Source organism: Lygodium microphyllum, chromosome 20 (genome assembly GCF_053477565.2).
Source record: "Lygodium microphyllum isolate KBCC chromosome 20, Lygodium_microphyllum_v1.1.10, whole genome shotgun sequence".
NCBI classification, from domain to species: domain Eukaryota; kingdom Viridiplantae; phylum Streptophyta; class Polypodiopsida; order Schizaeales; family Lygodiaceae; genus Lygodium; species Lygodium microphyllum.
Window position 1 is genome coordinate 18,125,385 of NC_141154.1, and position 17,187 is coordinate 18,142,571.

General features: G+C 39.9%; 1 protein-coding gene across 2 annotated transcripts in view; it reads right to left on the reverse strand.

Annotated features, from left to right (window-relative positions):
- Positions 1 to 3,167: 3,167 nt before the first annotated feature.
- Positions 3,168 to 17,187, reverse strand: part of LOC148018708 (cytochrome oxidase complex assembly protein) — a 28,831-nt gene continuing 14,811 nt past the window's right edge. For both annotated transcript variants that reach the window (XM_087660641.1, XM_087660643.1), the window contains exons 3-4: positions 3,705 to 3,892; positions 3,168 to 3,597 (exon numbers count right to left, since the gene is read on the reverse strand). In XM_087660641.1, the coding sequence (XP_087516767.1) occupies positions 3,479 to 3,597; positions 3,705 to 3,892 (307 nt within the window). In that variant the 3' untranslated portion in view covers positions 3,168 to 3,478. The remainder of the gene's footprint in view (positions 3,598 to 3,704; positions 3,893 to 17,187) is intronic.

Genomic DNA, 17,187 nt, shown 5'->3' on the forward strand with positions numbered 1-17,187 from the left:
AATTGGCAATGGCTTTAGAGAAGTCTTCCTTTTATAGCCTAGAAAGGTAGTCTAGTCGACACGTCCGACCATATTATGAACCTTTCCTAGTTGGCCAGGGAATATTTCAAGGAATCTTGCTCAAGACAGAGTTGTATATCAGATAAGGTCTATGTGACCAACAGATGGCAAAAAGGTGTCCTTTGTGGATCTAGCCTTTGGGTTAGATAGAGTAGTTATGCTAGCAACAACTTGAAGCACAATGCATCAAGTTGCGAGATGTGAAAGTTATCAAGGACCCCTATTTTGGGGTCCGGGAGCCACAAAAGCGGCCCCTAGTTGGGGGGGTCTCAAGGAAGACCTGTGGCTCCCCTAACAGGGGTCTGGGGGCAATGCTAGAGAATAAAGTTACCTTTTGTGCAAGCCCCCTAGTATCAAGACAGATTTGATAACTCTAGAAAATCTTACTCAAAACTGTGTGGTTAAGAAGATGAACATGACCATTCAGGAAAGGCCCGTAGTATGCTCTCTAATGTTGGTCTCACTACTTGATTTTGAGATGAAGTTGTAAATATAGTAATGCATTTGATCAACAAGTTTTCTAGCAAGCCATTGGATGGCAATATACCATAGGAGGGGCTCAATTGCTTGATGCCGTCATTCTCATGAATGCATTGCGAGTTTGCTTGATATAAACTACCATGTGTTTTATATCACCTCAATTGGATCTCATCATCACCCCGATTATTGGTTTTTATGCCAAAAAATGGATCATTTTTTGCTTTTTGAAACATCAAAACATTATGCATGGCATCTAACGAGTAAGATCTATTCAACAACCTTAACATTAGAGTTGCGATATATAATTGAGATCCTCATTTTGACTATCATCACCTCAACTTGATTCGATATGATCTTGACTTCTACTCTTAATACTTAAAAAATCCTTTATTCCATGCTTTTGGATTGAGAAATATTATGCCATATATCTAGGGATAAGGGCTATACACAACCGTAACACTAGGGTCGTCAAGCATTGTTTAGGATATTCACTCACATATCATGAGCAAAAACAAAGTGCTTAACAACCAAAGGATTGTTTCATATTGCGCATACACCACCAAGTCACAAATATTGTTTTATCCATGTTAGAAGGTTGAAACAACTATTAGCTCAACTATTCATCTTCTTGGCTCTAAAAATCACCTTAGCATTTTTGGGGAGTCAAAACATACTCGGAACATCTTGGAGACAAGGTGTATCCATTGTATGTCAACCAGAAGTAGTATCGAATTGTTGAGCTCAAATGAAAGCCAAAGATTCCTTACCTCAATTGCATCATTGGATTACTTGACCACTGGTTCTTAAGATCAAACCCCTGCTAAAACAATCCTTGTGATTGTAGGTAAGGGTCATACATAGAGAACAAACCTAAGCACTACCGCTCATATAAGAAGCATTTGAAGTCAAGTAGGCTATTTTGAACACATTTATTAATCAACTTAATTGAAGCCAACCATCATCTTAACTAAGCCATCTCCATTGCATTACCTCCATTACACCTGCTCTATTAGCCCTCGTCACCTATATCGTGCCATCTCCACTACATCTTTGTATCTTCACTCAAGGTGACCATTACCTTGACTAACTATACCACTCATCTCCACTCAAGGTGGTCATTACCTTGACTACATTCCTTTACCTCCACAACATTGCATCACCTTGATTTAACCATGTCTACTCAAGGTGATCGTTTCCATCACATGCACTCACCTTGACTAGCACCCATCATGTTGACTAAATTAGCAAAGTTCTTATTTAGAACATCATGAATTCAGTAAGAAGGAAAGAGGTATAAGCCTTGATGGAATGATAGTCTAGTTAAGGATAAATGGTAGTAATACTAATAAAGACATAATCACATTTAGTATATTAAACTCAAAAAATTACCCATACAAGGCTTAAAGCTTGAAAATAAACATGATTTTGCTTGCATCCATCGCCTCGACTAGATCATTGATCTACAACACCATGGTTGGATCACCTTCACTCAAGGTCATTATACATTACTTCCACTCAAGGTAATCATCACCTTGATTTGATCTCGTCACCATCAAAAAATGTCTGAAAGCTATTTAAAAGACATCTAAAACGTGATTATTACTATTTGGCAAGTAGATAGCCATCATCAACCACCACTAACCCATAATCTCTACTCAAGGTGGACATCACCTTAATTGGATTACAATACCTCTACTCGAGGTGATTATCATCACCTCAATTAACATCATCTTGACTCCACTAGTTTCATTCAAGGTGATCACCTTCATCTCCATAGGATATATTTTCCACCACATAGCATCTCGAATACATTCCAACACCTCTATAACCCAACAAACATCTCCTCAACTCCACCCCACAATTATCTAGAATGTGATCAACATCTAAAAGATGTCCCTAAGGTAGAAACATTACCTTTCATCTTCACAAATTTTATAACATCATGTAATGTTAGAACTGTCATGAATCCTGTGATGGAGGAACCTGCTTGAGCTACTGCACCAAACACACCGTAAATACAAGAGAATGCTCACTCAAGAACACAAAAAGAGAGATAAATGCCAAAACATTTTCTTGTTGGTTTCTTCTTCTTTTTCACACAATATGATGTACACGAAGTACAAATAAGATATAACAAAGTGGCCTACTAAGTCAAACAATGCATAACTAACTATACTAATCGACCGGCACTATGACTATACCAACTATAGACAAGTGCAACAAACCAAATATAATAAGTGATAAGTTAGTGACCATACGAGCATCATAATGACCACCTACATGCTAAGTGTAAACATGAGGACACATCTAACTAGACGGTCCATCATCAATGTCTACATGTGTTGAGCTTGCCATCTCAACAAGAATATGAGTCTAGGAATCAATATCACTGGTAAGTCAATGTTTTGACAGATTTTAACTTTGAACCAATTGTTCGTGTGATCTCACCTTTACCATAACTAAGGACAAAGCATTAGTCTACTTAACCCGATAGCGAGTGCTTCACCCAAATCTACATCCCAGGATGTAATTTAGCCTACATAATTGTTCTCTACAGGACTTCTGAAAATCAAGACTTCGATTTCAAGATATTGATATTTCCACAAGGGGCATAATTACGTCAAAGCTATGAAAACTGCTACTCTATACAGCCAGAACCAGAAGTATTTTTGTGAACCAGCACCATCAGAATGTCTGCAGAACTACATGAAGCTCATTGACCATTTCCAGACAATGTCACAACCAGAAGTTTTCTGAACTGGAGCCTTTTTTAAAACTTCCTATCATTATCTAAAAGTAATGGGAAAAAACTGCTAGAGACATTATCGGTGTAATGGAAGGTTCCCTGTAGCAGTAGTTGATATATACATTGCTACCATTTCATGCACCACAGGTGGATTCAGGTATGCACAATCATTCGAGTTGTTGACCAGTGTGCTCAAGCCAAAGGAATACACTCTATATGAGTGCTCTCACCATCTGGCGCAGGTACATATGCTTCCACTATGAGAAGCTCCAAAGGTTCAGTGTTTAGAAGTTTCTTCCACAGTTCCTTTCCTGCAGAAATGCCATTGAATGTTTGAAGTTGGGTAGACTGCTATCAGCTGGAAGAAGACAAATTGAAAACATTGACAGGTTCAGCATTGTATTATTGTCATCCATACCTTTGGGGCGGGCAGCTTGCAACCTGATATCTCCAGCCCCTCTACAACCCTGGACAGGAAAACTACATGATATATGGCAACCCTCGTGTGCAAAGCCAATCCTTGCTTCATACCAACTTCCTTGCTTGATGTCACCACCCAACAATTCCTTTAGCCTCACATTGGCTGAAGCTTTTTCTAGAGCCTTCCTATATGCATAAAATATTAAGATCCTTTAGCAAATCAGCACCTGAAGCCATTGAGCTACATGTGATATGAACAATCAACATCTCAAACTACAATAAAACCTTTGCAAAAGAAACATTACTGAAAATAAGATTTTTGTTAGAACCCATTCATTGCTATTTGATCCGGTAGGTCTGCTCATTTTATGACCAGGCATCTAAAGGTATTTTCATGTCACTTTAGGGAACAAAAGTATTTCCGTAACCCTGTAATTTAGGTGTTTTCATTTCTGTTAAGAAACCAAAGGATTTCTGTAGCCAGCTTCTTATATCTGTGTTGAAGATATGAATCCACTGACTGAATTTTTTTGTGACAGGGTTATTGGTTCTATGAACTTTCCTGTCTTACAAAAAGGAAAATGAGAAGACATTATATAAAGGAAAAACCCCTAACAGCAAAGGAAGTCTGAAAATAGCAATGCTTTCATGGTGTCAATTTGGCCTAAAACAAGCCTCTAACCTGTTTCATGTCCTCATTGTAGTGTAATGAAATGTGTTTTTGAGGCTACAAAACTCGCTCCAAAAATTCCATATCCAGACCTTTGACATAAGTGCTTTCCTAGAAGACTCTACTAGTGCAGGGAAGCGCTAGGGTAGGGAAAGAACTCATCCTTCAATTATGTGATATTAATTCCTATAGATTTCCCTTTGCCATTCGCTCTGTCTGTACAAAACAAACATATTCAAAGTTCAGACTTGAACAATAGCATATAACTGATCACGACAATGAGGATGTCAGACTACCAAGGCATGAGAGAGAGAATGTGAATGAGGAGAGAGAGGAAAGAAGATGACAATGGCTGAAACTGAAGGCGAAAGACAAGGCTGGTGGTCAATGATGAGAAAAGTGGAGACCAGCCCTATCAATAGGGAAATATGGCAGAACTTCCTAACCTGCTGTAATGTAGGTCAGATGAAACCAGCCTTCCTTTTCAAAAAGGGTGGTGGAAACCTGATTAAGCACTTAATTACAACAATTAATAAATTCACAAAAACTGAAATGCACACTTTACCATACGATTTTGAAGATTGGACAACCTATTGGCCCCATAACTAGCACCCCTTGTGGTATTTCTTTAACTTCTATTGCAATGGATGGAGTACAATTGAGATCCTCTAATCTCCTTCCCTAATCCAAGTGCCTCTTGCTATCAAAACTGACTAGCACACCTCCAAACCAATTTGCCACTTGGTTTGCTTGGAGGTGTGCTAGTTTGCAAGTGGCCTCCTTGAAAGACAAATTCAGCCCCAAATGTATAATTGGTTGACTGGCCTCCTATATGCTATCACTTGCACCAGTAGAACCTTGGGTGGTTGTCACCTACTCCTGGAGGGCTCCAAATTGCTATCACCTACTGTAGGAATGGTCCCTCATCGTTGGAAATCACACTAGTAGCATCTCCTTGCTCTCTAACAACCTACTCTCTCAATGGCTAGAATAGACTTTCACCAACCCCCAAAAACGTTTTTTTAACTTGTATAACCAAGTTTTGCCAAGTGGCAACCTTCTAATCCCTATTTCTAGCACTATCCAGTTTTTTAAATTAATGTTTAAAATATTAATTTTGAAAATTAATTTAATAATTATTCTAGTGTCCAGACAAATAATTCCACTAGCCAATAATTAAAATAGCTAGGCCAATTTATTTTCCAAGTATCCCTAAGCAATTATTAGTCCTTAGACTTACATTAATTAATTAATTAATACCTAGTCTCTAATATTACTAATGACATTAGTGGCCAATAAATTGGTCTAGGTCCAAATTTGACATTGGGTACTACCTAGTATCTATTAGGCATAACTTATTATGACTTTTGCCTTTGGTACCAACTAATATCTCGAGATCCAAGGTTCCACACTACGAAATAATTAACTTGCATCTCACATGTGCAAGTCACATTAGCATATTTTATTAACTTTTACTTGGCAATAAAATTTCATATCCTTATGATAAACCACCCCCTTGAAATCATTGCAATCGTCCTCAATTGCACTGCAAAGCACCAAAGCACCCATTGCTAATATTGGAAATACATGCTAGTATCGTAGTCAAACAACATATGCACCTATTGCTTAACTATGCTTATGCCCTTTACATATGAAATTTCAATCACTTAAACCAGTTACAATCCACACACATGAATCATAACCAATGTCAAAACCATAAGGGATGTATCGGCGTGTCAAAATCCAACACTATTCTAACCACTAAGGGTTTTTAATGCATGAACTAAGCATGGCCAGTGCCTCATTTGGACTTAGTCATGATGTAAATACAACAAATGCACCCGTTTTGCAGCAGCCAGTGTATGACAACTTGACTTCCAAAGGAGCTAAAAAAGCCTAGATGAGAGTGGAAAAGAAGTGAAGTTTGAGTTCTTCAGTGGTGCACAAGATAGGTTGAAAATTGACTTTCATTCAACAACTTGATGAAGCCTATTTAGGGGAAAACTTCATTGAATTCTCTGAGATTCGGAAGGTAGCCACTTTCTTGAAGAGGCATTGCAGTGGTGGTCCACACTCTTAATACAAGGTAGAACACCATCAACATGGCTACAATTCAAGCAAATGTTTGCATCAAATTGGTTGACAAGTGCCTTTGAGATAGACATCATGACAACTTGGAATAAGCTTGATACAAAGAAATCCAATAATTTAGAGCAATGCAATAAGAAGTTTTGGGATACATTATTACCTGTCACTTCTTATTGTCGCATACCCCTTCATAAGCAAGTGGAAAAGTATGTATGTGAGGGCCACCCAAAGGAATCATGGATTTTAGCATAAAATCCATCGTCTCTAGCATGTCTTAGCTCATAGAGACTATTGCTATAGCTGGCTACACGGAAAAGATTCAAAGACCATATACCATTTCACACATTTTGCCTAAAGATAGGACATCTGGATACAAATTGTTGACATAAGATAGGTTAAGAGCAACAACAAGCATGGGTAATGCGAACAAAATTGCAATTATATGGACAAGAATAATACTGCTTATGAGATTGGACCATCTAACCAACCATTTAGGCTACGAGGTTTGCCTACCCAAAGAAAACCTCCAATGCCCTGAAACATTTATAATCATGATTGAAATCACGAAAGAAATTCTCCTTTTAAGAGAAAAATTTGAAACTTCTATAATACGATGGGACAGAATGAATAGCAACAGCCTAGAGGACCATTAATTTGTTATCGATGCGAACAAGAAGATCATATAGCTACTTAACGTCCAAATGCACGCAAAAATCATAACTATATGCCTCTTTGCCGAGAGAAGCTAAATAAAAAGTTGTCAAAGGTTAAGAAAAGAGACAAATCTGAAAATCAGCCTGAAAAGATATCTAGATAGCAAAGAAAGAGCTAGAAATTATTGGCACAGTAGTGTAAGGAATTGATGGCTACAAATAAATGCTTCGTTTATAAATAGGAGGGCTCCAAATTGCTATCACTTGTTGTAGGAATGATCCATGGTGGCTACAAATTACATCAACAGAATCTCCTTGCTCTCTAGTAACCTCCTTCTCTCTCATAATGACTGGAATAAACTTCCAATAGTCCCCAAAAACGATTTTTCCACATACATAGGCAAGTTTTGTCAAGTAGCAACCATCTAATCCCATTTTCTAACATTATCTAGATTCTTAAATTAATTATCAAAAAATAAATTCTAAAAATTAATTTAATAATTATTCTAGTACCTAGTGTTGGAGGTAAAGGCGCCTCTGCCTAGCTGCCCGTGTATTACTACACAGAGAGTACCTGCACCCCCACACTGCAAGCGGCAAGAGACCATCATTGTCACTTCATTTTTTATTCTTTCAATAACATTTGAATAAAGGGAAGGCCGGTCACACATTGTGACTGTTGGAATTCCCACATTTGGACTCTCTCTCTCTCTCTCTCTCTCTCTCTCTCTCTCTCTCTCTCCACCATAGCTCTTGCTCCCGCTCGTGCTTTCACTTCAGGGCTCACCTCCCTTCAACTAGTATCAAAGCCTTCTTCTTAGCGAGCTCGAGCTTGGTCTGGCACACTCTCAACTTCCATTCAAATACCTACAGCAGTCGTCTCTTTATTGGCAGCCATAGCCACTCCATTCAAGCTTCCAATCGGTTGCATTCTTCTTGGGCACTCTTTGGGCCTTCTCGAAGTTGAAGTAGCTCCCCATAGCCCTCACCCTATTGGTGCAGCATCACGTTGCGTGGAATAGGCCCTTTCTTAGCAACAGCTCATGTTTTTCATCTCCTAATATCTTCTTCATTGGGCAGCTATACAAGCACTTATATACTTGGTTTTGATGCTTGACATTGACCCTTCCACTCTTAACCTTCGATTTGAGCCTTAAGCTTCAATTTTGGACTTTTATAACAGTCCATAGACTGTCATAAAATAGGGCAGCACCCTGTTTGACGCTTCTATGGTCAGCTTTATTGGTCTTATGATGTTCAATTAGGCTAGGGTGATGTCTACGTGTACGGGAATGATATGCTTGTGTTATGGATTGGATTTGGATCCAATTTTGGTACTGAAATAGCTTGATTTGACAATGTATTCACTGCCATATACAACAAGGCTGAACTTCTTTTAACAAGGATTTTATATGTCTATTGCTCCTAGCTATGATTCGGGGATTCTATATGCACTACTGATGTGTACCATTGATGCTACTACACTAGTATATCATATGCCCATGATTTGAGGTGGCTTTGAGCTTAATTTGAGAACTAATTAACTCAATTTTGACAATGAATTTACTGCTATAATAACCAGGGATGAAGCCTATTTAGTCAATATATGCTCTACCTATTGCTTACAGGTGCTTCCCAAGTGATTCATTTGACCATACGGATATATATAGCGGTTGGAAAAAGCTTTGTTTTGGTTCCAGAATGCTTTTGAGAAGTGATTAAGCTCTATTTTGATCTACACTAACTAGCATTGGACTACAATTGGCATTCTTTGTGAAAATTTATGCCTATTGTCTATGCTTGACATCTAGGCTTCATGCTTTGATGCTTATGTCAGAAATGGATGCTACTTGGAATGTCTATGTCTGACCGACATTTGGGGCTTCATTTGTGATTGCATTTAAGCATTTTGGAGATCTTAAACACTCTATTTGGTTGCCAACTACTCAACTTTGGAAGCTTCAGTGCTTTATGCTTTACGGGCTTGAGCTACTTTGGGATTTATGCTCCGGATGTATCCTACTTGGATCTTGGATGTCTGATGATATGTACTTGATGTATTAGAGCAGTGCTTGCTCCGTTTGCATTTGACTTTCCTTGTAGTGGGAGATTCTGGCCTATTTGGATGTACATAGAGCCTTCACTTTGCGGTTAAGCATGAGATCGTGGGACATTGACATGTATCTGCTTTCTCTACGCTTCATGTATGCAGTTCATGCTAGGTGGGCTGATCTGGCCCTACTCTTGGGCAGGCTTCAATTATGTATGTAGCTTGAATGGCTCTATATTGAGCTTTACTTACACTAGTCTATCAGTTGTGCCTGTGCTTGGTCTCTTTTGTTACCCCAAGACTTGTTACATGCATGACTTTTATGTCTATGAGATGTATCTTGTCTGGCACCCTACTTGGTTGATAGTTCTTGGTGCCCATTGCTCGTTTTCACTCATTGTTAGATGTATTTGCTTCTTGGCAGTTGCAGTTGATCATGTATGAGTGATAGCTCCACCTTTGTCTTATTTTACCTACTGCTGTGATTTATTGCAGCAAGCTGTAAATTGCGGACTGTGAGTATTTACTCAAGGCAATCATTATTGTTTAACACCCTTTTGGTCATATTTGGTGGACAGCTGGTCATTTGAGCAATTTCTCTTATTTTCAGCTTGTTTTGGCAGTGGTTTTGGCGTGTTTCCTGCTAATTATAGCAGCCTATTTTCTACATCATCTCCCTGTTTGACTCATTATGGCTAGTCATCTCAAAGATACGGCTTTGTTTAACATTGTCAAGTTAGATAGCACCAACTATGGCTACTAGAAGTCTCAAATATGGCAAGTTTTGGTGCGGAAATTGTAGATTAAGCCGCTAAGAAACAAGGGTATTAAATCCGAGAACATGGATGATGATGACTGGGCAGATTAAGATGCACTATGCAAGTCCACTATCATTTTATCACTCTTTGAAGAGATCCACAATAATGTTGTTAACGATGAAGATCAGAGTGCATGGAATCTATGGGAAAAGATTCAGGAACTTTATGCAAAGCAAAGGGAATTTTGGGGCTTTTCACATTTTAGTGAAATTCCTTTAATTTCACTGAAATTAGTGCACGCAGGACTTCGGAAATTTGGGGATTTGTCTAGATTTGGTGCGAGCAAGATGCAACAATGATATCTGCCTCAGAAATTGCAGGAATTTGTGACATTTTGTCCCCGACATTTGGGGCTTTTAATGTACATGCGCAAATTGGGCTGAAATTTACCCAATTTCTAGACATTGATGCACATTGGACCCCGTGCAATTTGGGGCTTTTGCAGTTTGGGCAAAATTTGTGCAGCATTTGGTCATTTTATGTACATCCGGTTGAATCCCGCGCAATTTGGGCATCAACACTTGGTAAATTTTGGGAGTTTTACTGAAATTGCTCTATTTTGGTAAAACTAGCTTGTCCTATGCATGACAGAGGAAATGCAGATGTGTGTTTGATGCTTTGAGCACAAAATTTTGGGGCTTTTGACCGTTCGTGTCAAATTTTATGCCCGTGGATACATGCACAACAGCAATTGCAGCTGAAATTTTGCAATTCCTCATGTAACGTGATGCATATGCCCTTGCAACAGCTGTAATCAGTTGGATAATGCTGTAGACATGGTTTGGAGCTTCTGAAAATTTAATTACAGATCTGAAATCTGTGCTTCTGCATGGTCATTTATTGCTGATTGGTACTTGTTTGTACCTTGGTCACTTGGCTGACAGTTTTGGGCCTGCATTTGCTGTTTTTTTGTCACATTTGGGCTGAAAATCACGGCTGGCAGCCATGACAGCAATAATCAGATGCACATAAAGAAGCTTGAAGGCGCACATAACTTTGCAGTTTGGCAAAAGCAGTGCTACAATATCCTATTACAAAAGAAGCAGGCAAAGCCGATCAAAACCAAAGGGGCAAAGCCTGCAGACATGGATCAGGACTATTGGGATGAGTTAAATGAGCTTGCACACTCAAACATAGAGCTATCGATTTCTGATGCCTTGATGTTCAACATTGAAGGTTTGGATTCTGCATATGCTATATGGACTAGACTGGAAGAACTGTATGCACAAAAGAGTGCTGCAAGCAAAGCGTATGGGTTGAAAAAGCTTATGGATTTGCGTATGAAAGAGGGTACAGCAATGTCTACTCATTTAAGTGAGTTTAACTCCATTTTCAGCCAGCTGGTTGCCTTGAAGTTCATGATTGATGAGGAATTTAAGGCTACTGTCTTACTTTGCACTCTACCAGAGAATTGGGATACATTCAGGATTGCTATGAGCAATTCTAATGTAATCCTTTTGTATGCTGATGTAGAGAGTGCTCTACTTATGGAAGAGATGAATCGGCATAACAATGCATCCAGTAAGTCTTCCAATGCTTTGCATACTAGGGGCAAATCACAGCAAAAGGGCAAATATGATGGCAAGGGACGCAGTAAATCACATGGCAAAGATGTTGAATGTCATCATTGTGGCAAGAAGGGTCACTTTAAACGTGACTGCTACAAATGGAAGAAAGAGAAAGGAAAAGGCAAGAAGACAGATGATAGCAAGGAAGAGAAGAAGGACAGTCAGCCTAAGAAGAGCAGTGTAAAAATTGAAGAGGTGAATGTAGTCACTCATGACAGTGACAGTGGGAGTGATATACTCTTTGTCTCTTCACACTTTGGTGCACATGCTTTACTTGCAAATACAGATGATGACATGCATACCTCGATTCTTGATTCAGGTGCTTCCTTTCATGTCACCTCTCATCGTGAGTGACTTTCCGCCCATACAGGGGGTCGACATGGTGTTGTCCATCTTGGGGACAACTATGCATGTGAGATTGCGAGTATTGCCAGTGTGCAATTACAGTTTCAGCATGGGTCTGTCTTTACGCTTCAGCATGTATGGCATGCACCTCAGCTCAAGAATAGCTTGATTAGCACAGGGCAGCTAGATAATGATGGTTTTTATACCACCTTTGGTGATGGAAAATGGAAGATCTGTAAGGGATCTAGGGTTATTGCCTGAGGTTGCAATAGTGATACTTTGTATCCACTTCATGTATCTAGTGTGCGTGACCATGTTGTTGCTGTGACCGAGCAACCAAGCGTTTCTTTGTAGCATGGCCGGTTGGGACACATAAGTAAACAAGAATGAAAGTGCTTTCTCGTTTGGGTTACTTGCCTTGTCTTCGTTATGCTGATTTTGAGCATTGTGTTCATTGCATTTATGGCAAACATGCACAGAAGTCTCACAAAAAGCCTCTTTCTTTGAAATCTTCTCCTCTAGAGTTAGTACATTCGGATGTATATCAAATACTAGAATTATCTTTAGGAGAAAAGAAATATTTTGTCACCTTTGTCGATGACGCTACACGGAAGGTATGGGTTTATCCCATTCGTAGCAAGGATAAAGTGCTTGATAAGTTTAAAAAATTCTTGGCATTAGCTGAAAATCAGACAGATAAGACACTTAAGTGTCTTCGCTCTAACAATGGTGGGGAATATGTGTCCAAGGCCTTTTAGGCATTTTGTGACAGCAAAGGGATAAAGAGGGAGCTCATTGCCCCTCATAATCCGCCCCAAAATGGAGTTGCAAAGCGTATGAATCCGACCATACAGGATAAGGTCCATACGATGCTGTCTCATGCTGCATTACCCCATGGTTTTTGAGCACAGGCTGTTATGACAACCGTTCACTTGATTAATCGGTCACCAAACAGGTCTTTTGGGGGAGGTGGGGGAGGGGGGGGAGGGGAGTTCCCCAAGAAGCGTGGTCGAGCAAGCCACCTTCATATGCTCAACTGAAAGTATTTGGCTGCGAGACCTTTGTGCACATTCATAAAGAAAAACGCAACAAACTTGAGCCAAAGTCCTGTAAATACATTTTCCTAGGATATGGTGACGAGGGTAAAATGGGGTATAGATTGTGGGATCCCGAGAAAAGGAAAGTAGTACACAGCAATGGCATTATCTTCCGAGAAGATCGCATGCACAAACAGCCCGAAAAGACTGAGGAGATCCGTAGGGTTGTATTTCGGGAAGAAATACCTTTTGGACAGCAAAATGTGCCCGCTGTACAGCAGCAAATACCTGCTATAAATGAACCTGTAAATGCAGGAAATGATGTTGGAAATGATCAGCCAACTATTGCCCATGAAAATGAGCCATTACATGTGCAAGAACAGCCACGACAGCAAGCTGTTAATGCTGATTTGCAGGCTGAAATGCCAAGACAGCATGTTGAAAATGGAAATTTGCAAGAACAGCCAGCAAACAATGACCATTGGGTTAGGAGATCGTCTAGGGCTACTAGACAACCTGACAGGTTTGTTCCTAGTACAATTAATGTGGTTGATTATGTCATGTTGACAGACTGTGGTGAATCGACTTGCTTCAAGGAAGCAATGGACAGACAGGACACCAAGAAATTGTATAAAGCCATGTTTTCATAGATGGAATCTCTTGAAAAAAATGGCATTTGGGACTTGGTGCAATTGCCTAAAGGGCAGAAAACCCTTCCATACAAATGGGTTTACAAGATGAAGGTAACTTCTGGTTCCTCACCAAAGTACAAAGCAAGATTGGTTGCAAAGGGGTACAAGCAAGAGCATGGAATTGATTTTGATGAGATTTTCTCTCATGTAGTCAAGATAACTACATTGAGAACCATTTTAGGCTTGGTTGCAGTTGAGGATATGGAGCTCATATAGATGGATGTAAAGACTATGTTTTTACATGGTGATCTACATGAAGACATAAATATGCAGCAGCCTAAAGGGTTTGTTGAACAAGGGAAAAAACAAATGGTATGTAAACTCAAAAGGAGTTTATATGGACTGAAACAAGCACCAAGAGAATGGTATCATAAGTTTGATACATTCATGCAATCCCAAGGCTTTCATAGAAGTCAAGTGGATCACTGCTTATACACCAAGAAGACAGTAGATGGCATCCTGATTATTTTGATTTTGTATGTTGATGACATGTTGATTGCTGACAGGGATACTCATGCCTTGGATTCATTGAAGCAAAGTCTTCATGGCAGCTTTGACATGAAGGATCTTGGTGATGCAAATCACATTCTTGGCATTCAAATACTCAGAGATAGATAAAAAGGATTACTCTATCTCACTCAGCAAGAGTATATCTCCAAAATTTTGTAGCGTTTCCATATGGAGGAGGGGAAAACAATTGGGGTTCCATTGCCTCCATATGTGAAACTTAGTGTAGAGGACAGCCCTACATCTAATGATGAGAAGGCTGAATGGCCAAGATACCATATGCTTCAGCTGTTGGCAGTTTCATGTATGCTATGGTTGCTACACATCCTGACATTGCCTTTGTAGTGGGAGTGGTTAGCAGATACATGGCAATCCCTGGCAAGAAGCATTGGGATGCAGTGAAAGGTAATATGAGATACCTCAAAGGCACAAAGGAGTTGTGCATCTGCTTTGGAAAGCAAAAGGCATCTGTTGTTGGCTTTACGGATGCAAACTATGCTCGTCATGCGGACTGCAGGAAATCCACTTCTGGGTATGTGTTTACTTTCACAGGAGGAGCAGTCTCTTGGACCTCTAGGCTACAAAAGTGGGTTGCATTGTCTACTACAGAGACAGAGTATGTAGCTGCCACTGAGGCATGCAAGGAGGCTTTATGGCTTTCACGTCTGGTGGGAGAGCTTGGCATCTCAAAGTTACTTGTTCTTCATTGTAATATTCAGAGTGCTATCATGCTAGCACGGAATCCTGTCTTTCATGCAAAGACAAAGCACATACAAGTGAAGTACCACTTCATTAGAGATGTACTTGACAGCAAGAGCATTGAGCTTGTCAAAGTGCATATGGATGATAACCCTGCAGACCTTCTCACGAAGAGTCTTCCAGTAGAGCGGTTTGCTCATTGTCGACAGATTATGGGAGTTGGATAGATATATGTATTTTAGCTTTGTACATACCTAAACTTAGCTAACTCTTTTCTCCTCTTAAGGCACATTACCTTTAGATGGGAGGTTGTTGGGAATAAAGGCCTCGTGCCTTTTAAATGTCCTCGGGTGTGAATACACCCTTAGCACTTGTATTTACACATACGTATCTATCTAAAAACCTAAAGGTACACACTGTCATTGTACCTAAAAACGTGCTCACTCTCTACTCTACTCTCTCTGTCTCTCACTACACGCAACGATAGTCTCTCAATCTCCGTGCCTAATCGGTCCCTACATTGAGTTTACATACCATCTTCTCTTTCCCTTGTGCCACAAACCCCTCAAGTTGCTACATATATATATCTTCATGCAAATCACCATGTAAAAATGCAGTCTTTACATCCATCTGTATGAGCTCCATATCTTCAGCTGCAACCAAGCCCAAAATGATTCTCAATGCAGTCATCTTGACTACAAGAGAGAAGATCTCATCAAAGTCAACTCCATGTTCCTGCTTGTACCCCTTCGCAACCCAATCTTGCTTTGTACTTTGGCGAGGAACCAAAAGCGACCTTCATCTTGTAAACCCATTTACATGGAAGGGTTTTCTGTCCTTTAGGCAACTGCACCAAGTCCCAAGTGCCATTTTTCTCAAGAGATTCCATCTCTAACAACATGGCTTTATACCATTTCTTGATGTCATGTCTGTCCATTGCTTCCTTGAAGCAAGTCGGTTCACCACAGTCTGTCAACATGACATAATCAGCCACATTGTTTGCACCAAGAACAAATCTATCAAGTTGTCTAATAGCCCTAGACGATCTCCTGCCCAATTATCATTGTTTGCTGGCTGTTGAGCATTTTCAGCTTGCTGTCCTAGCATTTCAGCCTGCAAATCAGCATTAACAGCTTGTTGTCCTGGCTGTTCCTGCACATCTTGTGGCTCATTATCATGGGCAATAGCTGGCTGATCATTTCCAGCATTATTTTTTGCATTTGTAGGTTCATTTATTGTAGGTATTTGCTGCTGTACAGCAAGCACATTTTGCTGTCCAAAAGGTATTTCCTACCGAAATACAACCCTACGGACCTCAATCTTTTCGAGTTGTTTATGCATGCGATCTTCTCGGAAGATAACATCATTGCTACGTACTACTTTCGTTTTCTCGGGGTCCCATAGTCTATACCCCATTTCACCCTTGTCACGATATCCTAGGAAAATGCATTTACAAGACTTTGGCTTAAGTTTGTTGCGTTTTTCTTTACGAATGTGCACAAATGCTTCACAGCCAAACACTTTCAAGTGTGCATACGAAGGTGGCTTGCCCAACCATACTTCTTGGGAAACTCCCCCCCCCCCCCCAAATACCTATTTGGTGACTAATTAATCAAGTGTACGGCTGTCATAACAACCTCTGCTCAAAAACCATGGAATAATACAACAAGAGATAGTATCATACGGACCTTATCCTGTATGGTCCGATTCATACGCTCTGCAACTCTATTTTGAGGTGGATTATGAGGGACAGTGAGCTCCCTCTTTATCCCTTTGCTGTCACAAAATGTCTAAAAGGCCTTGGACACATACTCCCCACCATTGTCAGAGCGAAGACACTTAAGTATCTTATCAGTTTGATTTTCAACCAATGCCAAGAATTTTTTAAACTTGTCAAGCACTTCATTCTTGCTACGAATAGGATAAATCCATACCTTCCGTATAGCATCATCAACAAAGGTGACAAAATATTTATTTTCCCCTAAAGATAACCCTGGCATCTGACATACATCAGAAGGTACTAACTCTAGAGAAGAAGATTTTAGCAAAAGAGACTTCTTATGAGACGTCTGTGCATGTTTACCATAAACACAATGATCACAATGCTCAAAATCAGCATAACGAAGACAAGACAAGTAACCCAAACGAGAGCGCACTTTCATTCCAATTTGACTCATGTGTCCCAACCGGCCATGCCACAAAGAAACATGGAGAGGATACAAGGTATCACTTTTACAACCTCTGGCAATCACTCTAGATCCCTTTCAGATCTTTCATTTCCCATCACCAAAAAAAGTATGAAATCCATCGTCATCTAGCTGTCCTGTGCTAATCAAGCTCTTCTTGAGCCGAGC